The 27,178-nt window shown below is 36.0% G+C and overlaps 1 protein-coding gene across 1 annotated transcript in view; it reads left to right on the top strand.

Moving 5' to 3' along the window:
* ZNF782 (zinc finger protein 782) overlaps positions 1-21,185 on the top strand; it is a 49,348-nt gene extending 28,163 nt beyond the window's left edge. Inside the window, exons 4-5 of the mRNA XM_077749543.1 lie at positions 12,756-12,851; positions 19,222-21,185. Of these exons, the coding sequence (XP_077605669.1) occupies positions 12,756-12,851; positions 19,222-21,092 (1,967 nt within the window). The 3' untranslated portion in view covers positions 21,093-21,185. The remainder of the gene's footprint in view (positions 1-12,755; positions 12,852-19,221) is intronic.
* Positions 21,186-27,178: the final 5,993 nt, after the last annotated feature.

Below are 27,178 nucleotides of genomic sequence, written 5' to 3'. Positions count from 1 at the left end.
ACAACTATCTGAACCAACTTTGTGAAATCTCTGGGAAACAAAGGTTTACTGTAACCAAACAAACACACAATTAAGAAAAAGCCAACTTCAAAATGGCAGGAAGGTTTCATAGTGTTTTACTTGCTCCTACCTCTCACCCTCCTCAATGTAGTGGTGGTCTTGGTCTTAAGCAGACAGCAGCCAGTTCCCAGGTCCTCCCTCAGACCAAAGGGAGAAGAACACACTTTATTTGCAAATTGTTAGCTGTTCTGACCTGTATGGGGGATACCTGGAGGACTGACTCAAAGTGTCTGTCTATTTCACATAATAAAGAATGCAGGCAGGAAAAGCAACCGAGTCTTGCTTTTAAAAGGCACAAGGTAGACTACAAGTTGGCACATGCCTGAGGTAACAGATTATGAGTGGAAATGCACAGTAGGGTTTCTAAGACCCAGAGGAGAAGCTGGGCCAAGACCCTTAAAAATTAGGACATGCAAAAGCAGCTGAGAACACGGGGAAGTTTAGAAAGCCACACACACATGCTTGGGGAAGACGCATACTCAGAAAAGATCTGAGATCTTAAGCTTTCTCTTAGGGCTGGTTTCTAGGCTCATAGAAGACCTAAATAAGTAGTAAGGAGAGAATCTGATTTCCCGAGTTACCACATTAAGAATTAAATGCCCAGGGTGCCTGGGCAGCTCAGTCAGTTAAGCATCCGACTTGGCTCAGGTCATGGTCTCATGGATTGTGGGTTTGAGCCCTGTATTGGGCTCTGTGCTGACAGCTCAGAGCCTGGAGCCTGTTTCAGATTCTGTGTCTCCCTCTCTCTCTGTCCTTCCCCTGCTCATGCTCTGTCTCTCTATATCTTTCAACAATAAATAAATGTTAAAAAATTTTAAAAAAGAATTAAATGCTCAATTTTTAGCTCATGAAGAAACAAGAAAGCGTGACTTCAAGAATGTACTGACAGAAACTATCTCTGAAGAAGCCTAGATGTTAAATTTACTGGACACATGCTTTAAAATAATTACCTTAAATATGACCAAAGACCTAACAGAAAACATGGGAAAATGTCCTAAAGGACATCAGGAAAATAATATTTGAATAAATTAGAATGCCAGCAAAGAAATGGAAATAATGAAAAGGAACCAAACAAATTCTGCAGTTGAAAAGTATAATATCTGAAATGAAAAACTGACTAGAGGGCTTCAACAGCAGATATCAGCAGGCAGAAAGAAGAATTAGTGAACTTGAAATATAGAACAACTGAAATTACCAAATCTGAGAAGCACAAAGGGAAAAGAATGAAAAAAACATGAGCAGAGACTAAGAGACTTGTGGGACACTCTCAATAAAGAAAAATAACAAAAATCGGGGCACCTGGGTGGCTCAGTTGGTTAAGTGTCCGACTTCAGCTCAGGTCATGATCTTGCGGTCTGTGAGTTCGAGCCCTGCATTGGGCTCTGTGCTGACAGCTTGGATCCTAGAGCCTCCTTTGAATTCTGTCTCACTCTCTCTGCCCCCTCCTCCTCGCACTCTGTCTCTCTCTCTCAGAAATAGGTAAACATTAAAAAAATTTTTGAGAAAAAAAGGAAGAAAAATAACAAGTGTATAATGGGAGTCCCAAAAGGAAAAGAGAAAGAGATTGAGGAAATAATGGCTAAAAATCCTTCCAGATTTTATGACAGACCTGCATCTACAAATCCAACAAGCTCAATGAACTCCAAGGAGGATAATTACAAAGAGACCCAAAATGAGGCACATAATCAGTGGAGACAGAGAATCTTGAAAGCAGTGTGAGAAGTGACTCATCACTACAAGGAATCTTCAACACAGTATTAGCTAATTTCTTCCCACAAACATTGGAGAAGGCCGTAGGATGATGTATGTAAAGTGCTAAAAGAAATAAACTGTTAAGTGACAGTTTTGTATCCATAAAACTAGGGAGAGATTAAGACATTCCCAGATAAGCAATCTGCGGGTGTTCATTACTACTGGAGCTTTCCTATGAAAAATGCTAAAGGGAATACTTTAGGTTGAATCGAAAGGATGCTAGCTAGTAACTTTAAGTCATATGAAGATATAAAGATCTCTAGTAAACAAAATACATGGAGAAATATATAAGTTATATCATCTTAAGTTTGATTTATAGCTGCACTTTTGACTTTACCAAGTTTAATAGACACAAGCATAATAAATTTAAGGTATTTGGATTTATGATAAATACGAATATAATTTGTAACATCAGTAACATATAGGTAGGATTGAACTATAGAGGTTTTTTAATGTGATTATAGTTAAATTGATATACATTTAAATTAGATCGTTATAATCTTATGTTATATGTAACCTCTTTAACCACAAAGAAAATATCTATAGAATATACACAAATAGAAGTGAGGAGAGAATCAAAATGTACAAAAAAAATGGCAGAAATGGAGAAAATGAGAGCAAAGTAGCTATAATATTTATAGAAGCCAACAGCAAAATGGCTCACTTAAATCATTCTTTGTCAGTAATTATTTTAAATGAAAGAGGACCAAATTGTATAAAAAGAAAGAGATTGGCAGAATGAATTTTTTAAAATGAGAAAACTGTGCTGTCTACAAGAGACAATTTAGATCCAAAGACACAAATAAGTTGAAAATGAAAAATGGAAAAAGATATACTATCCAAATAGTAACCAAAAAAGAGTAGAGACTTTACTAGTATCAGATAAAAGTAGACTTAAAGTCAGAAACTGTTATGAGATAAAGAAGAATATTATATATTGATAAAAGGGTCAGTTCACCAAGAAGACATAACAGCTGTTACATATATGCACCAAACATCAGAGCCCCAAATTATATAAGCAAACATGAACAGAATTGAAAGCAGAAATACACAGTTGTACAAGAATAAACACTTTAATACTCCACTGTCAATATTGGACTGAACAACCAAAAACCAAAAATAAAAAAAACCCCAGGACTTGAACAATACCACAAACCAATTGAACTGTACAAACATATAGAAGATTCCAGTCAAGGGACCGCTGGGTGGCTCAGTTGGTTAAGCGTCTGACTCTTGTCATGACTCAGGTCATGATCTCATAGTCTTGAGATCAAGCCCCGTGTCAGGCTCTGCACTAAACTGGAGCCCGCTTGGGATTTGCTCTCTCCCTCTTTCATTGCCCCTCCCTTCCCATGTTCACGTGTACATACACACACTCTCTCAAATTAAAAAAAAATAAAATAATTTAATAGAAAAGGAAGATTCCAGTCAAATATAGTACACTATGTATTTCTCATATGTGCATAGTTCATCTTCTAGAATAGACCAAAAAAAAGTCTCAATAAAATTTATTTTATTTTTATTTTAGGAAGAGTGAGCAGGGGAGAAGAACAGAGGGAGAGTGAGAAAATCTCAAGCAGGATCCATGCTCAGCATGGAGCCCAACACGGGGCTTGATCCCATGACCTTGGGATTATGACATGAGCTGAAATCAGGAGATGGATGCGCAACCAACTGAGCTAACCCAGGTGCCCCAAGTCTCAATACATTTTAAAGAATGAAATAATATGCAGTATATCTGTTCTAATCACAATGAAACTACGGAATCAATAACAGAAGGAAATGAATGTCACAAATAAATGGAAAATAAGTACATTTTTATTTAAATTCTAGGTGGTTAACATACAGTGCAGTATTGATTTCAGGAGTAGAATTCAGTGATTTATCACATACGACACCCAGTGCTCATCACACAAGAGCCCTCCTTAATACCAATCACCCAGGGGTGCCTGGTTAGCTCAGTTGGTTAAGCATCCAACTCCTGATTTTGGCTCCTGATTTGATCTCACAGTTGTGAGATCGAGCTCCACGTGAGACTCTGCACTGAACACTGAGCATGGACCCCGCTTGGTACTCTATCTTGCTTCCTCTCCACCCTTCCCCTATGTGTGCACATGCTTTCTCTCCCTCCCTCTCTCTCTCTCTTTCAAAATAAATACTTAAAAAGAAATATTCATCGCCCAGCTAGCCCATTACCTACCAACCTCCCTCCCATCAACCCCCAGTTTATTCTCTATTATTAAGAGTCTCTTATGGTTTGGGGCGCCTGGGTGGCTCAGTCGGTTGGGCAGCCGACTTTGGCTCAGGTCATGATCTCATGATCCATGGGTTCAAGCCCCATGTCAGGCTCTGCTGTCAGTTTGGAGCCTGGAGCCTGCTTCAGATTCTGTGATTCCCTCTCTCTCTGCCCCTCCCTCACTCAAGCTCTGTCTCTCTGTCTCAAAAATAAAATAAACATTAAAAATTTAAAAAAAAAAAGTCTTTTATGGTTTGTTTCCCTCTCTTTTTTCCCCCTCCCATATGTTGATCTGTCTTGTTTTTTAAATTCCACATATGAGTGAAATTATATGGTATTTGTCTTTCTCCAACTTATTTCACTTAATATAATGCACTCTAGTTCTATCCATGTCATTGCAAATGGCCAGATTTCTTTTTTTTTTGATGGCTGAGTAATATTCCATTGTATACCACATCTTATCCATTCATCAGTCAATGGACATTTGGGCCCTTTCCATATTTTGGCTATTATTGATATAATTGCTATAAACATTGGGGTGCATGTACACTTTTGAATCTGTATTTTGGTATCCCTGGGTAAATACCTAGTAGTGTAATTGCCGCGTTGTAGGGTAGTTCTGTTTTCTGTTTTTTGAGAAAACTCTGCTGTTCAGAGTGGCTGCACTCTGGGGCCCCTGGGTACCTCATTTGGTTAAGCGTCCAACTTCAACTCGGGTCATGATCTTGCAGTTCGTGAGTTTGAGCCCTATGTTAGGCTCCGTGCTGATAACTCAGAGCCTAAAGCCTTCGTTGGATTCTGTGTCTCCCTCTCTCTCTATTCCTCCCCAACTCGCTCTCTGTCTCTCTCTCTCAAAAATAAATAAACATTGAAAATAATTAAAAAAAAAAAAAAAAGAAACAGAGTGGCTGCACTCTTCCACTAACAGTGCAAGAGGGTTCCCCTTTCTCTACAGACTCACCAACACCTGTTGTTTCTTGTGTAGTTAATTTTAGCCATTCTGACAGGTGTGAGGTGGTATCTCATCATGGTTTTGATTTGTATTTCTCTGATGATGAGTGATGTTGAGCATGTTTTCATGTGTCTGTTAACAATCTGGATGTCTTCTTGGGAAAAGTATATATACATGTCTTCTGCCCATTTCTTCACTGGGTTATTTGTTTTTTGGGTGTTGAGTTTGGTAAGTTCTTTATAGATTTTGGATACTAACCCTTTATCCAATATGACATTTGCAAATATCTTCTCCCATTCTGTAGGTTGCCATTTAATTTGGTTGGTTGTTTCCTTCACTGTGCAGAAGCTCTTTACCTTGAGGAAGTCCCAGTAGTTCATTTTTGCTTTTGTTTCCCTTGCCTCTCAGGACAGACATGTTTAATAAGAAGTTGTTCAGACTGAGGTCAAAGAGATTGCTGCCTGTGTTCTCCTGTAGGATTTTGATGGTTTCCTGTCTCATATTTAGGTCTTTAATCCATTTTGAATTTATTTTAGTGTTTGATGTAAGGAAGTGAGTGGTCCAGTTTCAAGTGTCTGCATGATGCTGTCTAGTTATCCCAATGCCACTTGTTGAAGAGACTGTCTCTTTTCCATTGGATATTCTTTGCTGCTTTGTTAAAGATTAGTTGACCATATAGTTGTGGGTCCATTTCTGGATTTTCTATTCTGTTCCATTGATCTATGTGTCTGTTTTGGTGCCAATACGATACTGTCTTGATGATTACAGTTTTGTAATATAGCTTGAAAGCCAGAATTATTACAGATTTTAGAATTGTTCTAGCTCTGTGAAAAATGTTGGTGGTATTTTGATAGTGATGGCATTAAATGTTTCCATTGCTTTGAGTAGTATAGACATTTTAACAGTGTTCTTCCGATCCATGAGCATGGAGTTCTTTTCCATTTCTTTGTGTCCTCTTGAATTTCTTTCATAAGTGTTCTATAGTTTACAGAGTACAGATCTTTTTACTTCTTTAGTTAGATTTATTCCTAGGTATCTGTTTTTGGTGCAATTGCAGACGGGATCAATTCCTTGATTTCTTTTTCTGCTGCTTCATTAAGGGTATTTAGAAATGCAGTTGACTTCTGTACATTGATTTTATATCTTGCCACTTTGCTGAATTCATGTATTAGTTCTAGCAATTTTTTAATGGAGTGTTTTCTAGTTTCCTACATAGAGTATCATGTTGTCTGCAAATAGTGAAAGTTTGACTTCCTTCTTGCCAATTTGGATGCCTTTTATTTCTTCTTGTTGTTTGCTGAGGGAATCTAAGACTTACAATACTATGTTAAATAATAATGGTGAGAGTGGACATCTTTGTTCTTTTCCTGACCATAGGGAAAAAAGAAAGGAAAGAAAGGGAAAAGAAAGGTTCTCCATTTTTCCCCATTAAGGAAGATATTAGCTGTGGGTCTTTCAGATATGGCTTTCATGATGTTGAAGTATGTTCCATTTATCCCTGCTTTGTTGAGGTTTTCTATCAAGAATAGATGCTATATTTTGTCAAATGCTTTCTCGGGATCTATTGAGAGGATCCTATGGTTCTTATACTTTCTTTCATTAATGTGCTGTATCATGTTGATTGATTTGAACAAACCCTGCAGCCCAGGAATAAATGACTTGATCGTGAATAATTCTTTTCATGTACTGTGGAATTCAATTTTCTAGTATCTTGTTAAGAACTTTTCCATCCATGTTCATCAGGGATAGTGACCTGTAACTCTCCTTTTTAGTGGAGCTTTTGTCTGGTTTTAGAATCAAGGTGATGCTGACCTCATGGAATGAGTTCGGAAGTTTTCCTTCCATTTATATTTTTTGTAACAGCTTCAAAAAAATAGGGGTTAACTCTTATTTAATCTTTGGTAGAGAGACATTTGGGTTGCTCAGTCAGTTAAGCCTCTGACTCTTGATTTCAACTCAGTTTCTGATCTCACAGTTTGTAGGTTCAAACCCCATGTTGGGCTGTCACTGACAGTGTGGAGCCTGCTTGGGATTCTCTCTCTCCTCCTCCTCCTCTGCTTGTGTGTTCTCTCTCTCTCTCTCTCAAAAAAAAGTAAATACACTTTTAAAAATAAATAAATAAATAAATGTAAATATTTGGTAGAATTCCCCTAGAAAGCCCTCTCGTCCTGGACTCTTGCTTCCTTGGAGATTTTTTATTACTGATTCAATTTCTTTAATGTTCAGATTTTGTTTTAATGTTGTTTTTTATTTAGTGTTTGAGAGAGAACATAAGCAGGGGCTGGACAGAGGCGGGGAGAGGGACAGAGGATCTGAAGCAGGCTCTGCACTGACAGATTGACAGCAGCAAGGCTGATGTGTGGCTCGAACTCATGAATGGTGAGATCATGACCTGAGCTGAAGTTGGACACTCAACAAACTGACCCACCCAGGCACCCTAGATTTGTTCAAATTTTTGATTTCTTCCTGTTTCAGTTTTGGTAGTTTGTATGTTTTTAGGAATTTGTCCATTTCTTCCAGATTGCCCAATTTGTTGGCAGGTAACTGGTCATAATACTCTCTTATTGTTTGTATTTTTGTCATGTTGGTTGTTCTCTCTCCTCTTTCATTTTATTTACTTGGAGCCTTTCCTTTTTCTTCTTGATAAATCTGGCTAGAGGTTATCAATTTTGTTAGTTCTTTCAAAGAACAAGCACCTACTTTTATTGATTTGTTATAGTGTTGTTTTGGTTTTTTTCAATATCATTGATTTCTGCTCTAATCTTTATTATTTCCCTTTTTCTGATGTTCTGGGACTTTATTTGCTGTTTTTTTCCAGCTCCTTTAGGTGTAAGATTAGGTTGTGTATTTGAGCCAGTTCTTCTTTCTTTAGGAAGGCCCGGATTGCTATATACTTCCCTCTTATGACCGCCTTTGCTGTGTCCCAGAGGTTTTGGACTGTTGTGTTAGCATTTTCATTGACTTCCATGTACTTTTTAATTTCCTCTTTAATTTTTTGGTTAGCCCATTCATTCTTTAATGATGTTCTTTAATCTCCAAGAATTAGTGGTCTTTCCAAATTTTTTCTTGTTGTTGACTTTAAGTTTCATAGTGTTGTGGTCTGAAAATATGCATGGTTTGATAACAAACTTTTTGTACTTATTGAAGGCTGATTTCTGACTCATTTTGTGATCTGTTCTGGAGAATGTTCCTTGTGCACTCAAGAGGAATGTGTATCCTGCTGCTTTAGGATAGAATGTTCTGAATATATCTGTTAAGGCCATCTGGACCAGTGTGTCATTCAATGACATTGTTTCATTATTGATTTTCTGCTTAGATGATCTGTCCGTTGCTATAAGTGGGGTGTTGAAGTCCCCAATATTATGGTATTATTATCAAAGAGTTTCTTTATGTTTGTGATTAATTGATTTATATATTTGGGTTCTTCCAAGTTGGAGGTATAAATATTTACAGTTGTTAGATATTCTTGGTGGATAAACCCCATAATTATGACATAATGCCCTTCTTCTTCTATTGTTACAGACTTTGTTTTAATATCTAGTTTGTCTAAGTATGGCTACTCTGCTTTCTTTGGACATCCGTTAGCATAATAGATACTTCTGCATCCCCTTACTTTCAATCTGCAGGTGTCTTTAGATCTAAAATGAGTCTCTTGTAGGCAGTGTATAGATGGGTCTTGTTTTCTTATCCATTCTGGTGTCTTTTGATTGGAGCATTTAGTCCATTTACCTTTGGAGTGATTATTGAAAGATAGGAATTTAGTGCCACTGTGTTGCTGGTACAGTTGGTGTTTCTGGTGATGTTCTTGGTCCTTTCTAGTCTTTGTTGCTTTGGGTCTGTTATGTTTTATTTTGTTTTTTCTCCACTGAAAGAGTTCCCCTTAAAATTTCTTGCAAGGCTGGTTTGGTGGTCAAAAACTCCTTTCGTTTTTGTCTGGGAAACTCTTTATCTCTCCTTCTATTTTGAATGACAGCCATGCTGGATAAAGAATTCTTACGCATATTTTTCCAATTGAGAATATATTCCTGTTGAACATATCCTGCCACTCCCTTCTTGCCTGCCACGTTTCTGGGGACAAGACTTTCTTTTCATTATGTTTGCATGGTGTCTTTTTTGTTACTTTTACTTATAATTCATTTTACTTCTTTTCTTTTTACTTAATTTGTTCCTTTTACTTATAATTTATATGTGTCTTTAATGTGAATTTTCTTGTAGACATCATATATTTGGGTCTGGCTTTTATATCATATCTGTTCATTTCTGCCTTTAATTGTAATGATTAGACCACTTATGTCTGACATTAAGTGTATTGTGGCTATTTGCTAACTATTTTTGCAATTTTTTTTTCTTTTTCTGCTTTTGCTGCTTTTTTGGAATAGTTGTACATTTTGAATGATTTCATCACATCATTAGTGGTTTGTTAGCTGTGCCTCTCTTCTGTGGATATGTGGTTGCTTTAGCACTTACAGCATACATTTTTAACTTACCACAGTTTACTTCAAATAACTTATTCACTTCATTTATGAGAATTTTAGAGTTTTACATTTTTTACCTTCCACATTTTATGCTATTGTAATTGTATATTTTACATATACATACATATGTATAACATATATGTTTTAAACCTTACAGTGTGTTGTTATTTCAGAAGATAATTTACCATTTTTTAAAAAAAGAGTTCTGAAAATGAGAAAAGTATATTTTATATATCATCACATTTCCAGGTTATGGTGCTCTGCATTTCTGTGTATAAATCCAGATTTCTACCTGATAGCATTTTTCTTCAGGCTGAGCATTTCTTTTAACTTCTCCTGTAATATATGTCAGTTGGTAATAAATTAAGCTTTTATCTGAAAATGTCTTATCTTTGCTAAATATGGAATTAAAGGTTGACTTTTTTCCTTTAGTACTTTAAAATTGTCACTTCATTGCCTTCTGGCTATATAATTTCTGACAAGAAGTTGGCATTCATTTTTATTTTTGTTCCTCTATACATATTATACCTTTCCCTGTCTACTTAAGATTTTCTTTTCACAGACTGAAATATATGCAATAACATGGATGGAACCTAGAGGGTATAATATTAAGTGAAACAAGTCAGTCAGAGAAAGACAAATACCATATGATTTCATTCCTTTTGAAACTTAAGAAACAAAACAAATGAACAAACAAAAAAAGGACCAAACAAAAAGAGCAGACTCCTACATACAGAGACCAAACGTAGTTGCCAGAGGGGAGGTCAGTAGGGGGATAGATGAAATTGATAAAGGGGATCCATAGTAAATTTATCTTGTTGAGCACTGAGTAATGTACAGAATTGGTGAAACATTATATTGTACATGTGAAATTAATATAACACTATGTTAATTATATTTAAAAAACAGATTTTCTGTTTATCAGCAATTTTTAGTAGTTTAATTATAGTGTATCTTGATGTGGGCTTCTTCATCTTTCTCCTCCTTAATTCATTTAGCTTTTTGGATCTAAGGGTTTGTACACATTATCAAAATTTGAATATCTGCCCATTATTTTGTTAAATGTTTTTTATCTTTCTTTTTTTCTTCTGAAATGTTTATTGCACCTGTGTTAAACTACTTGATATCATCACACAGGTCACAGATTACTAATTCTGTTTATTATTTTCCAGTCTTTATTCACTGTGGACTTCTTCTTTCATAGGTTTTTGTTGTTGTTGTTGTTTGTTTTTTTGGGGTTTTTTTGTTTGGTTGGGTTTTTGTTTGTTTGTTTGTTTTTGCTATGCCTTAAAGTATCCATTATGTTACTTATTGTTCCTTATGTGGTATCTGTCCTCTTCTTAATCCCATTTAGTGTTTTCTTGTTTGTTGTTTGGTTAGTTGGCTTTCTCATTTCAGATATTTTTTATATTTAGGATTTTAGTTTGGAAATGTTTAAGTTTCCTTTTGTTCTCATCATATTTGTTTTTCTTTCTCTTCTTGAACATATGGTATATATTTGCAGTTTTAAATGGCCTTGATTATTATCATGTGTCATTTCTTACACTGTTGCTACTGATTGATGTTCTCCTCAATAAGAATTGTATATCCTTACTTCTATTCATAACTTGTAATTTCTTATTGGGTTCTGGGTATTGTGAATTTTATATTGTTAGCTGCTAGTTTTGTTGTATTATTTTAAATCTTCTGAGGCATTTTCTGGTGTGTAGTTGTTACTTGGAATAAATTTAATCATTTCAAGTCAAGCTTTGTTGCATTAGATTCAGAGCTCACTTTAGGATTCATTGGCTCTTCATTTAAGCAACAGACAATTTTCTGGTATTCTTCCCAATTGGCTGTGAAGTATATTTTTCTACCCTGCCTGGTGGCAGCAGAAACTTCCTACATTTGTGTATGCTTTGATGATTTTTTTCAGCCTACTCTTTTTCACTGGTCTTTCCCCAACCCTGAGTATTTGTCTTGTATTCTTGCACAAGTTAGGAGACTTGAGACTCTTCTGCAAATCTCTAAGACTGTATATCAGTACAGCTTTTTCTTTTCTGCTATTTCATCCTTAACAATTCTAGTTGTCATGGAGTCCTTAAAATTCAGTTATGTCACTTCAACTTACTGAGTCAGCCAGGCTTTTTTGGTTCTTTTTGTTCTGTGGGATAGAAACTCTTCTGGGTAGTAAGCTGTGTGACAAGGGAAATTTTCAACTTTTAATATTTGTGGGCCCTGCTCCTGGGCTCTCAGGGAAGCTATGCATTAACATTTACCATGGTAAAAATGACTTGGCAGAACCTCAAAGCATGGGTTCTATATCTGCCCCAAGCATACATTGTACATCTGCTTCGAGTAAAAACAAACAAATTCCAAACATAAAGATAAGAAAAACAAAACAAAACAAAAAACTCTCCCTGGTTCCCATAAGATTAAAGTCATACAGCCTTGCACATAATAAAAACATAAGACAAAGTCTTGTAGGTTTCTGAAATGTCCTTCCTCTTGACGATTTGTGGCTTTTTTTGTAAAGAACATATATAACCCTGCACCAACCCTGGAGCACTCTCTTCCTTGTGAAGATTGTGTATCATTAGCAGTTGTCCTAACTTGGGCTCAAATACAATTCTTCCTTCCTCTTAAAAAAATTTTTTATAACGTTATATTTTATTTTTGAGAGAGAGTGCAAGCGAGGGAGGGGCAGCGAGAAGGGGACAGAGGATCTGAAGCAGGCTCCACACTGACAGCAGAGATCCCAGTGTGGGGCTCAAACTCACGAACTGTGGGATCATCACCTGAGCCAAAGCTGGATGCTCAACTGACTGAGCCACCCAGGTGTCCCTCTTTAAAAATTTTTAAAATGTTTGTTCATTTTGCATTGACGTGTGATAATTATAGGACTCACCTCATTTGTTTTCCTCTTGTCAAGTATTCCACCAGACTGACTGGTGTCTGAAGTCTAAAAACCGTTTTATATAGTTTGTATGCTTTCTTAGATTCACTATGGAAGGGTAAATCAGCTCCTTTCCCTCTGTTGCAGTAAGTTTGATAAGTGCTTCTAAAACCTCATTTGAAACGTGGACATTGGCCATTTTAGAATTTAACATAGGCTCGTGATTCAGGATTTTTAGATTGATTCTTGATGAGCCTTAAAAATGTTTTTTGTTATCACTTACCCCTCACAAAAATTGTTGTGAACACCCTGAATGTGCCACTTTTGAAACTATACCTCCTTCACATTCTGAAACAGTGGAACCTGTGCAGCTAACTCAAGTGCTAAATTTTTTCCCATTTACAGGGTACTGTTTTACAAAACCAGAACTGATCTTCACATTGGAGCAAGGAGAAGATCCATGGTTATTAAAGAAAGAATTTCTAAGAAAAAGCTCCCCAGGTGAGTTATTGAATACTGGCAGAAGGCATCCAAGAAAATTAGATCTAAAGCGATGAGCTAGAAGTAAGCAGTTTGAAATGTTTTTCAGTACTGTTCTTTTACAGACTTTTACATTTGAAATTATTTAATAAAATAGATCTAATAAAATGTGGAAGGGGTCACCTAACACAAGGAATGGATTGTAAGCATGTTGATATTCTCATCTATAAAAGATGAGAGCTAAGTATCCCATTTAAAGCTGAAAAGCAATGAATTCTGTATACTTAACAGTAAAAAGATAAAAACTAAATTTAATAAAACAACTAAACTTGAGTCAGCAGATCAGAAAAGAGAAAGGAATGATAATTATTTTTTTAATGTTTGTTTATTTTGAGAGAGACAGAGACAGAGTGTGAGCAGGGGAGGGGCAGAGAGAGGGCGACATCACAGAGCCCAATAGGGGGCTCGAATCACGGACCACAAGATCATGACCTATGGTGAAGCTGGGTGCTTAACTGACTGTGCCACCTTGGTGCCCCATAAATTTTTTCACTGTTTTTAATGTTTATTTTTGAGAGAGAGAGAGAGAGAGAATGAGTAGGGGAAGGAGCAGAGAGGGAGGGAGACATAGAATCCAAAGCAGGCTTCAGGCTCTAAGCTGCAACATGGGGCTTGAACCCATGAATCATGAGATCATGACCTGAGCCAAAGTCATTTTACCAACTGAGCCACCCAGGCGCCCCAGGAACCATAATTTTATCATTATATAATAATGAATTACTAGAAGCCATCTAAACACATAGATTAAGAAATTATTATGTAATTGGAAAGGATAATTCCTGGAGTAAAGTGCAGCCTTTCTAATTATTAGAAGTTAAACATGTTTGAGCAAGGATAGAAAAGTTTCTTACAAAGCTGTAGAGAGTCCCCAATAAAACTGTGTGTGAACTATACTTCCATTAAAAAAATAAATAAATCCCCAGGACAACCACCACGTTCACTGATTCTCTTACTCAGCATATAGTCATACTCATAGCTGATATTTCTACAGTAAAATAATTGGTATAAAGCAAAATTAGCAGAGAAAAGGGGCAAAGTCCAGAGGAGACCAGGTGCAGGCTTCCAACGCCCCAGCAATGAATGTGGCAGCACATGTGAAATGTTGTCTACCTGGAAAGTTCATTAGAGACTAGGTTCTTGGGAACCATTCCAAAATCTAAGTTCCCTGCCAGCCAAGGACTAATCTTGCAAGCACACCTTATAAGATAACAGTCTCAGGCCTGCTGTGTTAAATGTTCTGCACAAAAACTATGCAGATACACTATATAATATACAGTAAGGTAAACCTATCTGCCACATCAACTAATATGTAAATGAATTAAATTCATCTATTAAGATAACATGCTATCAGATTGTATCAGAGATATGCCTAAAAAATAATATACAAACTTTGAAATATAGTCATGAATTGTTAAGCCAAAAATGTAAAATAAGCACATCAAAAACATAAGGAGTGTCGCCTGAGTGGCTCAGTCGGTTGAGCGTCCGACTTCGGCTCAGGTCATGATCTCATGGTTTGTGAGTTCTAGCCCCACGCTGGGCTCTATGCTGACACCACCTGGAGCCTGTTTCCGATTCTGTGTCTCCCTCTATCTACCCCTCCCCCACTCATGATCTGTCTCTCTCTGTCTCAAAAATAAGCAAACACTAAAAAAATTTTAAAAAAGCAGATAAGGAAAAGGACAGTTTGATAAAGCTAAAAAAGACCGTTTTTAAAGGATATATGAAAGTTTTGAATATTAGTGCACCAAATAGATTATGAAGATTCATAAAAGAAGAAATGGCAAGAGTTATAAGGAGAAGTAGGTGTACATTAGATACAGTAGACTTTAATATGCCCGTCTGATTTCATACCAGACCCAGTGGACTCTAGAATAGTGCTCAGGAAACTATCCTAGATCAGATCCTGCCTGTTGCTTTTTTTGGCAAAGAAACATTTATTATAACACAGCCAAATCCATTTGTTTATGTATTCACACCATAGAGTTGAGTAACATGGGTTTGAGCTGCACAGTTTCCCTTCTATGTGGATTTTTTGTTCAATAAATACAGTACAGCACTATAAATCTATTTACCCTTTCTTATGATTTTCTTAACATTTTCTCTTCTGTAGCTAACTTTGTTATATGAATATACACTATATAAAAATGAATATAGGGTATAATAATGTGACATATAAAATGTGTTAATCGACTTTATGTTATTGGTGTGGCTTCTGGTCAACAGCAGGCTATTAATAGTTAAGTTTTTGGTGAGTCAAAAGTTGTAATGCAGACTTTCAACTATGTCAGAGGGTGGGGATGGGAGTTGGTGTCCCAAATTCCCCGTATTGTTCAAGAGTCAACTATAATTGCAACAGAGACTACATGACCAGCAAAGCCTGAAACATCCATTCTCTGGCCTTTTACAGAGAAAGTTTGCCGACTTCTGATCTAGAGTCTATTAAGTGTCTTTTAAAACTCTATTCTGAAAACAAAAAATAAACCTGCTTTTAAATGACCTTGGGACATTGAGAAAATATACAAGTATTTTAAACATCAGTAAATTCCACAAAGTAGAGATACTATCGTTCAGTAACACTGTAAATTGCAAACAATATGAGAAAAGTTAAAATTTCTCTTAAAATCAGTGATGAATATATATCTTAAAATCCTATTTTATTGGGACACGTGGGTGGCTCAGTCAGTTAAGACATCTGACTCTTGATTTCTGCTCAGGTCAGGATCTCACACTTGATGAGTTGTAGTTGTAGCCCTGCATCAGGCTCTACACTGACAGTGTGGAACCTGCTTGAGATGCTTTCTCTGTCCTTCTGTCTCTGCCCCTTCCCTGCTCATGCTCCCTCTCTCAAAAATAAATGAATAAACTTAAAACCTCTTTCATCAAAAGGTAAATCAAAATTATACAATATTCAGAAAATTTTTTGGTGAAAACATGTTCATTACAAACTTTGGAGTGTAGATAAAGCAGTGCAGAATTTTTAGTCTCATATACTTTTTTTTAAAAATTTATTTCTAGGAGAGAGAGACAGTGTGAGCAGGGGAGGGTCAGAGAGAGAGGGAGATACAGACTCTGAAACAGGCTCCAGGCTCTGAGCTGGCAGTCAGCACAGAGCCCGACGCGGGGCTCGAACCCACGAATCGCGAGATCATGACCTAAGCGAAAGTCGGACGCTTAACCGACTAAGCTACCCAGGCGCCCCTAGTCTCATATACATTTGACCCTAGAACAACACAGGTTTGAACTTCACTGATCTATTTATACATAGATTTTTTTCCAATAAATATAGTACAGTACTATAGATGTATTTTCTCTTTTCTTAATAGCATTTTTTTTCTAGCTTACTTTATCATAAGAATGCAGAATGTAATATATGTAACTTACAAAATATGTTACTCAACTGTTTATCTTATTGGTAAGGCTTCTGGTCAACAGTAGACTATCTGTTTTAGGGGAGTCGGAAATTATACACAGATATTCAACTGCAAGGGGGAGTCAACACCCCTCATTCCTGTGTTGCTCAAGGGTCAAGTGTATTTATGTTAACAAGTGAGAGAGTTGTAAGTGAAAGCTTAAGTAAAGCAAAAGATGTAATAAAAACTATAATGGTATAAAATATAAAGCAAAAGGTAGTTCTTGGAATAAAAATAAATAACATAGCTAACCCTAGTCAGAAAAAGGAAAGAAAATACTATTACTCATTATAAGTTTTGGAACAGATTCCTACTTCTATAATATAACCTTGGAAAACTTTAGCCTATACTTTATCTCTTACTTTTGTAAACTTTTAACCCATTTGATGGATATGTCAAAAATAATGAGATATCTGTTGGGGCGCCTGGGTGGCTTAGTCGGTTAAGCGTCCGACTTTCGCTTAGGTCATGATCTCACGGTTCGTGGGTTTGAGCCCCGCGTCGGGCTCTGTGCTGACTGCCAGCTCAGAGCCTGGAGCCTGTTTCAGAGTCTGTGATTCCCTCTCTCTCTGACCCTCCCCTGCTCACGCTGTCTCTCTCTCTCTCTCCTAGAAATAAATAAAACATTTAAAAAATTAAAAAAAAAAAAAAAAGAGATATCTGTGCCAGATAGCATACTGTTACTGAATGAGCTTCTTTTCTCATCTGGATTATGATCCCCTCAAAAGAATCATCTGTTTTATTCTTGTTTACTCTGGTATATATCATATGATAAATACTTTTTAATAACACTGTGGATTGATTCCAAAGCAAGGTGGAGATAACTATTTCATATTGATTCATTCAGAAGACATTCATAAATGCAATGCAAAAAGGACTTTTGAATCTTCAGGTGTAGGTCAGCAATTGATCTGAGCCCTTATGTGTCCAGAGCTCTCTAGGTAATTCTGAGGCACACTGTTCTTTATGGACCACTGACTTTCCATTGCAGAAGGATCCAAAGAATATCACAGTGAGGGTGTCATTTTGGAAAAGTGAACAAAACTGCATAAAATATATTTCATATCATATAGGGTGCTGTTGATTAAAAAATGATCCAGTATTATAAGTACAACCAAGAAAGAGAAAATGCTGCCTATTTAACTATGGACTTGCCATCACTTTTAAGATGCCTCCTGATTTGGGTAATTTACTTTAAAAACTATGGGTCACGTGTATAGGAGGATTAGGAGGAACTTAACAGAGGACCAAGGGGGAGAAGAAGGGGAGAAATGGTGGGGGAAAGGGAGAGAGGCAAACCATGAGAGACTCTTGAATGCTGACAAAAACTGAGGACTGATGGATGTAGGGGGGGAGGGGGATGGGCATGGAGGAGGGCACTTGTGGGGATGAGCACTGAGTGTTATGTGGAAACTAATTTGACAATAAACTATTTGTAAAAAAAATAAATTAATTAATTAAAAAAAATAAAAACTATAGGTCACAATGGGTGCTCTCCATAGGTCCCATGTTAAAATGAATGATACAGGCAGAATGATACTTCCATCAAATTTTAAAATAAATGTTACTTAAATATGTGACAAGATATTAGAAGCCTTTTTATTGTTAAGTTCGCGGAAGATAGTTTTGCTGTGCCTGAAGGGTGTCTAGATTCTATATAGTCCTAAGGCTAGGATGGACGGTAATTTAGAGAAAGAGTTATAAATAAAAAATTATATGGAAATGAACCAGGTAATGGGGACTGATACCAAGATTAGTGCAGAAAATACTGTGGACTGGTGAAATGATAGCTAGAACACACAATGTTCATGCAGTTAGTGTGAAACTTTCTTTCCCTGAATCACTTAAATCTTTCATCTCTTGGTGCCTAGGGCACTATTTTTGAGGCCTTCACATATTTTTACCATAGGCCTGACATTTTTGCTAGAAGTGTGGGTAGAAACAGGAAGATAACAGTTAAATATGCACAAGAAACTTACAGTAAATAAATACAAAAGATACTTGTAGTTTTTAGGGCCAATTTGGAACATGATCCTTTAGGTTCTCACGGTCAGAAAAAAAAAACGCAACTCGATATGCTGAAAAACAGAATCAAGGATTGTGCAAGCAAGACTATTTTGGGGGAATTTATGAGCAAACTAAATGAAAAGAGGAAAATTAAAGTTTGATAGTCACTATTGAACAACCCTGATATAATACCAAGGTACTAGAACCAGGATAGAGCAGTGACTCCCAATATAGATGGAAAAATTTCTTAACTCCCATCATTTTTCCTTTTCTTGCTTCTGCAGATACACTTAGTTTCTGTGAATGATATGCAGAGAGATTAAAAGCATGACAAGTATAATTATTTTTTTCACCATGAGGAATTTGGTGCCATTATAAATTAATTTTAGTGTTGTATAGACTGGAAAATATGGAGCTCTAACTGGAATCATATAGACTAATGATTATGCTATCATTGTAATCTGTATTTGACTAAGAACCTAGACTCTGGTCTTTTCCCTAATGCATATTCTTTTCTATCTCAGATAAATCCACTGAAAGCCTGTTCATCTATTTAATGGCATAATCTTTGTTGAGTTTATCCCATTCTCTTTTTCTGTTCTTTGCTGTTTCCAAGATCCAGCTCTCCTGAATATATTCTCCATTCTCAGTTTTTCCTTTCCTTTATATCATCTTCTTTAAACAATTTGAAAACTATGCTTTAAGATGCCAAATACATATGTATATTTATTTCTAATTTCTTCTCTTTTTCTACTACAAAAAAGAGAATATGCACTTGGAATTACTGTATTTTTGCGAAACTGAGCCAGAAACCAAGGAGTCAAATACATAATAGGGAATGTATCTTTAAGTCCTATTCCATAAGACGTGTGTTAACTATCATAAAGTATTTTTAATTTTCTCATTTTTAGAAGAATCCCAACCTAATCAACTCTCAGAGAAGAGCCTAGAAAACCAAGGCAAATATCTGTGGCAAGTTTTATTCACCAACAAATCATTGACTACAGAGGAAAAGATTTCAGGAAAACCATATAATTCTGACATAAACTATTTACCTCCAAAAACAATGCCGTATAAACTTGACACTACAGGACCTACTTACCTACATCTCAGCTCAGTGGCTCCGCATTGTCAATATTCAAGAAAGAAGGCTCATGAGCTTAATATATGTGAGAAATGGCTCCTCGGTATTAAAGAGGGAAGAACTAATACTGGAGAGAAATCATTTGTTTATAGTAAAAACATGAAAGCCTTAAGTCATAAAGAGAAAGTTATTCATCATCAGACAATTCAGACTTTGCAGCAAACTTCTGAATACAATGAATGTGGAAAAGCTTTCCTTGAAAAGACTGCCCTCATTACATCTAACAGTACCCACCCAAAAGTGAAATCTTATAAATTGAATAAATTTGGGGGAAAACAATGTGAAAGATCAAACTTTATGGTCTCCCATAGCAGTAACCTAGAGAAGAGCCTTTATGAGTTTAATGAATATGAATGTACTGAAAACAGAAATAATTTCAGTAGAGTCACTCAAAGAACTGACAAAGAAGGGAAATCTTTCAGCCAAAAATCACAAATTAGAGAACATCAGAAAATTCCCAAAGGAGTGAAACCCTTTGAATATGGAAAGAATTTCAACCATAATTCAGCCCTCCCAGTGCATCAGAGAACTCATACAACAGATAGATCCTCTGATTATGACACATGTACAGAGACATTAGTTTGCCAGTCAACTTTCAACATACATCAGAGAACTCCTACAACAGAGAAACCATATGAATGTAATGAATGTGGAAAATCCTGTTCTGTGAATTCATTTTTGATTCAGTCTCTAGCAAGTCACACAGGGGAGAAACCCTATGAATGTCATGCATGTGGGAAAGCTTTCAGTGAGAAGTCACGCCTAAGAAAACATCAAAGAACTCACACAGGAGAGAAACCATATAAATGTGATGGTTGTGAAAAGGCTTTCAGTGCAAAGTCAGGCCTAAGAATACATCAGAGAACTCACACAGGGGAGAAACCCTATGAATGTAATGAATGTGGGAAATGTTTCAACTATAAGTCAATCCTCATAGTACATCAGAGAACTCACACAGGGGAGAAACCTTTTGAATGTAATGAATGTGGAAAATCTTTCAGCCACATGTCAGGCCTAAGGAATCATCGGAGAACTCACACAGGGGAAAGACCATATAAATGTGATGAATGTGGGAAGGCTTTCAAACTGAAGTCAGGTCTAAGAAAACATCATAGAACTCACACAGGAGAGAAGCCCTATAAATGCAGTCAATGTGGGAAAGCTTTCGGTCAGAAATCACAACTCAGAGGACATCATAGAATTCATACAGGGGAGAAACCCTATAAATGCAATCATTGTGGGGAAGCTTTCAGCCAGAAATCAAACCTCAGAGTGCATCACAGAACTCACACTGGGGAGAAACCCTATAAATGTGATGAGTGTGGAAAAACTTTCAGGCAGAAATCAAATCTCAGAGGACATCAGAGAACTCACACAGGGGAGAAACCCTATGAATGTAATGAATGTGGAAAAGCTTTCAGTGAGAAGTCAGTCCTAAGGAAACATCAGAGAACTCACACAGGAGAGAAACCCTATAATTGTAATCACTGTGGAGAAGCTTTCAGCCAGAAGTCAAACCTCAGAGTACATCAGAGAACTCACACAGGGGAGAAACCCTATAAATGTGATAAATGTGGGAAAACTTTCAGCCAGAAATCAAGCCTTAGAGAACATCAGAAAGCCCACACAGGGAGTTAAACATATGAATGTAAAGAATATGGGAAAACTTCAAGCCAGAAATCAAATCTCACAATACAAGAGAGAATCCTGTGAATACAGTAAACACTTGCAAGTTCCTCTGGAAGATACCAACCTTCACAAACACCAGAGAACTAAACACAGGACAGAAATTCTTGGAGTATATTTTCTATGGGCAGTCTTTCGTCCACAGTACAGTCCTTATTATGGATCAGAGAACAGAGCCAGCAAAGAAAATGCAAAGATAATGAATGTGAAAAATACTCTGTACTCAATCCTCAGAAAAATCACACTTCAGAAAAGCTCTGGGAATGTAATAAAAATGTGAAAACTTTGTATCAGTAATCAAAACTTCCTCATCATTAGAGAAGTGATACAATGAGAAACCCAAGAATGTAATAAGCTTTCTTGGTACAACAGAAAATACATAGAGGCTAGAGATCTAATCAGCACAGCAAAAAATGATGTGGGGAATCCTACTATAAATCAGCCTTCAATTTGACTTACACAGAAGTAATCCCCACATCCTGTAATGACTATTAATTGTTCACACACACACACAGAAAACATTTCCTCTCTCCCTCATGCCACACCTAGTCTAAATTTCTCAACTAGTGTCATCCAGATGGGGTCATATTAGTAATCTGTGGCTAGTGGAATATGGGGGTCATAGACAAGTCTCATTGAATACATCCCTCAAATTTTCAATATTTTCTCCTGTCCCCTATCAGAATGGAGTGGAGATTGCCCTCAGTGAAACCATGGGGCTCATACACTGAAGATGGGAGAAGGAAACAGGGTAAAGAGTGACTGGAATGGAGTTTTCTCCTCCATGTACACAGACTTTTTGCGGCAAGGAAATAAATTTGTCCTCTGCTGAGCTACAGGTTTGGGTATACTTAATACTAACATATATTCACCAACCTTTGATTAATAAAGCCTATGGATATGATTTCTGTGGATATCTGAACTCAACATGTTTCAGAAACCTGACAACATCCTGAATGATCATAATTTTTATCTACAACTCTTCATCAGTCAGGTAAATATCAGTGGACAAAATCTAACATTTCAACATATATAGGAAATCCTTTACCAAAAAATGGTTTCTCATTAAATATCTGATAATTGAATTGTAAATCTATGAAAGTTTTCAACAAGTCATCAAACTTTAATCTCTCTCAGAATGTGTTACAAGGGGAATATCTATCAATTTGTGAAAGGTAAGTAATAGTGTTTACTTAGACATTGTTCTATGAGACTGTTATATGTATTATTAAGACATTACTGAAACATAAGTGGTGATACACATTCAGAAGAATAATAAGCTTTTAAAGAATAAGAAATAAATTGCTTAAACTGAACAGCATTGAATGTATGTGAATATTTTCTGAGTTCTCTATTCTTTGTGTGGGTTTGCCTACGTGCATGCCACTTACCAACCAGGTATTAGTTAATATGTGTACTGGAACTCTACATCATTGTAGTAGAATTATGTACCCCTTGCTCACTAACTATTCTGACATCAGCTACATTTTGCCACGTATAGATTAATAACAAATAAACCTTTTACGGGAAGTATCTGAAAAGTCAGAATCCCATACTACGTGCATATAGGAAAGGCCATTGTTACTAAACAGTCTCTTTTCAAAGAAGCCAAACGGTGTTTTCTGTGTACTTTTGTATTGTTTCAGGGTCACCAATACATTTAAAACATACATCTAAGCATTCACACACGTGCGCGCGCACACACATCTTCATTGTCACTGATTGTTTTCTCAGAAATGTTAAGTATACTGAGGAGCCCTTGAAGGCATTCTTTACTTATGATACTATGTTTTTTATTTTTAGCACTTAAATTTTATTAAACTTTCTGCTAAAATCACCTATCTGATCTTGAATGTTGTCTAGCTTTTCTATTAGAGTTGTTCTGTATGGCATTTAGCATTCTCTGGCCTGGTTGAGCAACTGCTTGAGCCCTTGCTTCCTTCTTCCTGCAGGCACCTAGCTCTCCAGACTCTGGGTTAGTTTTTTTGCCCTGAAATCTCAGATGTCTGATGCTTTCAAGAAAACTTGTTAAATTCTGCCTCGCTGTTTTCTTGTTTTATGGATGGAAGCAGTGCTCTTTCCTGCTCTCTACTTATCTGAGCTAAAACTGAAAGTTGTCAGTGGATTTTTGATAAATGTTCCAGCACAATTTGATGGGAAAAGGATAACTGTTTTCAAAAATGGTGAGAAATTACCTGGATATTCATGTATTTTAAATGTACCTTGGTGTCTACATTATAATAAAATACTTACTAAAAATGAAACATAGACCTAAACAAAGTAGCTAACTATAAAATTCATTAGAAAACAGAGAAAAAATAATTTTACTTTGAGACAGATTTTTAGGATGTAACAAAAAGTATGAAACAGCAAAGCAAAAAAGAGAAGTTGGAGTTTATGAAAATTTAAAGTGCTTTTCAAGATTTTATTATGAAAATGGAAAAAACAGATTATGAGAAAATGTCTCAAATAGATCTGACAATTATATATGATAAACGGCTTGCATCCATGATATGTAAAGAATATTAGTAATAAAAAAGAATTTTTATAATGCAATAAAAATACAAACAACCTATATAAAATGGGCAAAACAGATTAAAACAGACACTTCACAAAAGAAGATATATAGATAGCTAATAAATACTAGAAGATGTTCAAAGCTTCAGTAATCAAGAAAGTGCAAATTAAAATTATAATGTGATAGCATTGCAACTCCCTTTGATAGTTCCTTATAAAGTTAACCATATTACACCTACAACCAGCAGTTTTAGTTCTAGGTATTTGCCCCCAAAGAAACATAAAGAACTATACCAAAAATTCTTTTAATAGTTTTTTAAAGAATTTTATTAGATGTTCATGGAACTTTTATGCATAATAGCCCCAAATTAGAACCAAAATGTCCATCAACAGATAAATGTATAAACAGTGATATTACCTTACAGTGGAATAGCACTCAGCAATACAAAGAACTAATGGATGTATCAACATTGATAAATCTCAATGAGATTAGACTGGGAAAAGGAGCCAAGCACAAGAACATAGAGCTCTATGATCCCAATTAATGAAATTCAAGAAAAGACATCTAATCTAGAGTGATAGGAAGCAGATCATTGGTTGCCTAGGAGTGGAAGGTAAGGATTCATTCCTTTGCCTAGAGGAACAAAGGAATGTTTTAGTATGATGGAATGTTCTATATTTAGATTATGAAGGCATTTCCAAAGCTGAATAAATACTTGATAAGTTCATCAAAATGTACAAAAACTGCATATACTTTATATTCACAAATTACATGTCAGTATAGTTGATTCGAAAGATCATAGGGAACTTTGGATCCCCAGTATATTATGAGGCCCAGTGCCAAGTGGCTTATTGACTTTACTACTTGGGTATTTATTCCCCTCTTCCCTTCCCTGTTTGGCTTTGTGACCTTGGGCAAGTCAGTTCTCCTTTATGTTCTTCATTTTCCTCATTTCTTATAGGTGCATAATGATAGTAATTACCTACAATCCATTTTCAAAGCATTCTCTGAGTTAATCTATGTCAATTACAGATTTACCAAAGAAAGGAGTGCTTGAGTGATGCTTCTAACAGTCAACCGCACTAGTAATTTGTTTTTATATTCTGTGTTTTAGTGGAAAAAATGCATACAAGTTTTCAAAATAAGTGTGGTGTAGTTGCTCTTTGGCATATTTTCCCAATGTTTTTATATTATTTGGCTATGAATCCCCCCTGCCTCCTACTACTGTTTTATCGTATCCCATGATTTTGGTGAATTGTCTTTTCCTTTTCATTGTAAGTATCTTCTAATATCCCTTGTGATTTCTTCTTTGGTCTGTTGTTCATTTAAGAGAATGTTGTCTAATTTCCACAAAGTTGACTTTTTCAATTTTCCTTCTGTTACTGATTTCTTACTTTATTCTGCTCTGGTCATAGAAGAGCCTTCGTATAACACCTTTCTTTTTTAAATCTATGGAGACTTAATTTTTATCCTAACATTTGGTCTCTCCTGAAGAATACCCCATGTGCACTTGGGACAAATGGGTATTCTGTTTAGTACAGTGTTCTATAATTGTTTGTTAGGTCTGGTTAGTTTATTTTGTTATATAAGTCCTCTGTTTCCTTATCTAATTTGTGTCTGGTTGTACTATCCATTATTGACAGATTTTGAAATCTCCCTGTTATTGTAGAAATATATGTTCCTCCCTCAATTCTGCCTACTTTTGCTTCTTATATTTTATCTGTTATGTGTGTAATTGTTTGCAATTGTTAGATCTTCTTGCTCTATTAAAACCTTTCATTAATATATAATGTATTTTGTGCCAAACCTTTTTTTATTTAAAATCTATATTGTCTGATAGTATAGGTATCCCTGCTCTCTTTTGGTTACTGTTTGCATAGAATATATTTTCTATCCTTTCACTGTCAACTAATTTGTATCTTTGACTCTAAAGTCTCATGTAGATAGCATAGAGTTGGATCAAGTTTTTTTTTTTTTTTAAACCATTCTGCCAGTCTCTCACGATTAGAGAGTGTAATCTATTTACATTTAATTACTGAAAAAGAAGAATTACTTCTTTTTATTTGTATTCATTTTGCTGTATGTTGTCTATATGCCTTGTAGTATTTTTGTCCCTCATTTTCCACATTCATCTTTTTTGTTTTAATGAAACATTTAAATTGCCTTTTCATTTCCTTTTGTGCATATTCAAGAGCTATTTCTTTGTAGTTACCACGGGGATTACATTTAACTTCCTAATGTTATTGCACTCTGTCAGCTTAACTTCGGTAATATACAAAAGCTCTTGCCTCTATACAGCTCCATCCCTAATCCCTTCCATTTATTGTCACAAAATTACATCATATATTGTGTCTCCAAAACCATTAATAAGGATTTTTTATGCATTAGTCTCAAATCATGTAGAAAACAAAAAAGAGCTATTACCCAAAATTATAATACTACTTTTTATGCTTGTCTGTATATTTATCTTTACCAAAAGTCTCTATTCTTTATATGACTTTCATTTACTATCTGGTCTCATTTAAACCTAAAGGACTTCCTTTAGCATTTCTTGCAGGGAGGTCTAGTTGTTATGAACTTTTATTATCACCTTTGGTTTATCTGCAAATGCCTTATTTTCTGCCTCATTATTGAAGGATGATTTTGACAGATATAAGATTCTTGATTGGCAGTTTTCTTTTTTCCTTCAGCGCTTTGAATATTATCAACTCCTTCTGGCCTCCAAAGTTTCTGATGAGAAATCTGCTTATTGTCTTACTGGGATTCCTTGTATAGGATGGTTTGCTTCTCTCTTGCTGCTTTCAAGATTCACTCTTTGGCTTTCAAATGTTTTATTATACTTTGCCTCTGCGTGAGTCTTTGACTTTATCCTGATTGGGGTTTGTTGAGCTTTTAGAATGTTTATATTAATGTTTTTTCATCAAACTTGGGAAATTTAAAGTTATTATTTCTCTAAATGTTTCTGCCCCTTTCTCTTTCTCTTTTCCTTCTCAGACTCCCACAAAGCATATGTTGCTCCACTTCATGGAGGTGGTGTCCACACGTGTCCACAGGTCCCTTAGGCCCTGGTCACTTTTCTTAAATATGTTTTCTTTCTGTTCCTCAGACTCTTATTTCAAATTCATAGATTCTTCTGCCTACTTAAATCTGCTTTTGAATCCTCTGTTGAATTTTTCATTTCAACTAGACTTCAGGTCCAAAATTTCTTTTTAGTTTCTTTTTATGTTTTCTGTCTCTTTATTGATAATTCCATTTTGACATTGCTTTCCTGATTTTGTGCATGTTTTCTTTCAGCTCCTAGACCATCTTTAAAACAATTATTTTACATCTTTGTCTAGTATAGGGGCGCTTGGGTGGCTCAATTGGCTAAGCATCAGACTTCAGCTCAGGTCATGATCTCACAGTTCATGAGTTCAAGCCTCCTGTTGGGCTCTGTGCTGACAGCACAGCCTGTCCGAGCCTGCTTCAGATTCTGTGTCTCCCTCTCTCTCCCTGCCCCTCCCCCACTCAAGCTCTGTCT

This window comes from Crocuta crocuta, unplaced genomic scaffold (assembly GCF_008692635.1).
Source record: "Crocuta crocuta isolate KB4526 unplaced genomic scaffold, BGI_CrCroc_1.0 scaffold99, whole genome shotgun sequence".
NCBI lineage: Eukaryota > Metazoa > Chordata > Mammalia > Carnivora > Hyaenidae > Crocuta > Crocuta crocuta.
The sequence above is the reverse complement of the archived record's forward strand: the minus strand, read 5'-3'. Positions and strand labels throughout refer to the sequence as shown.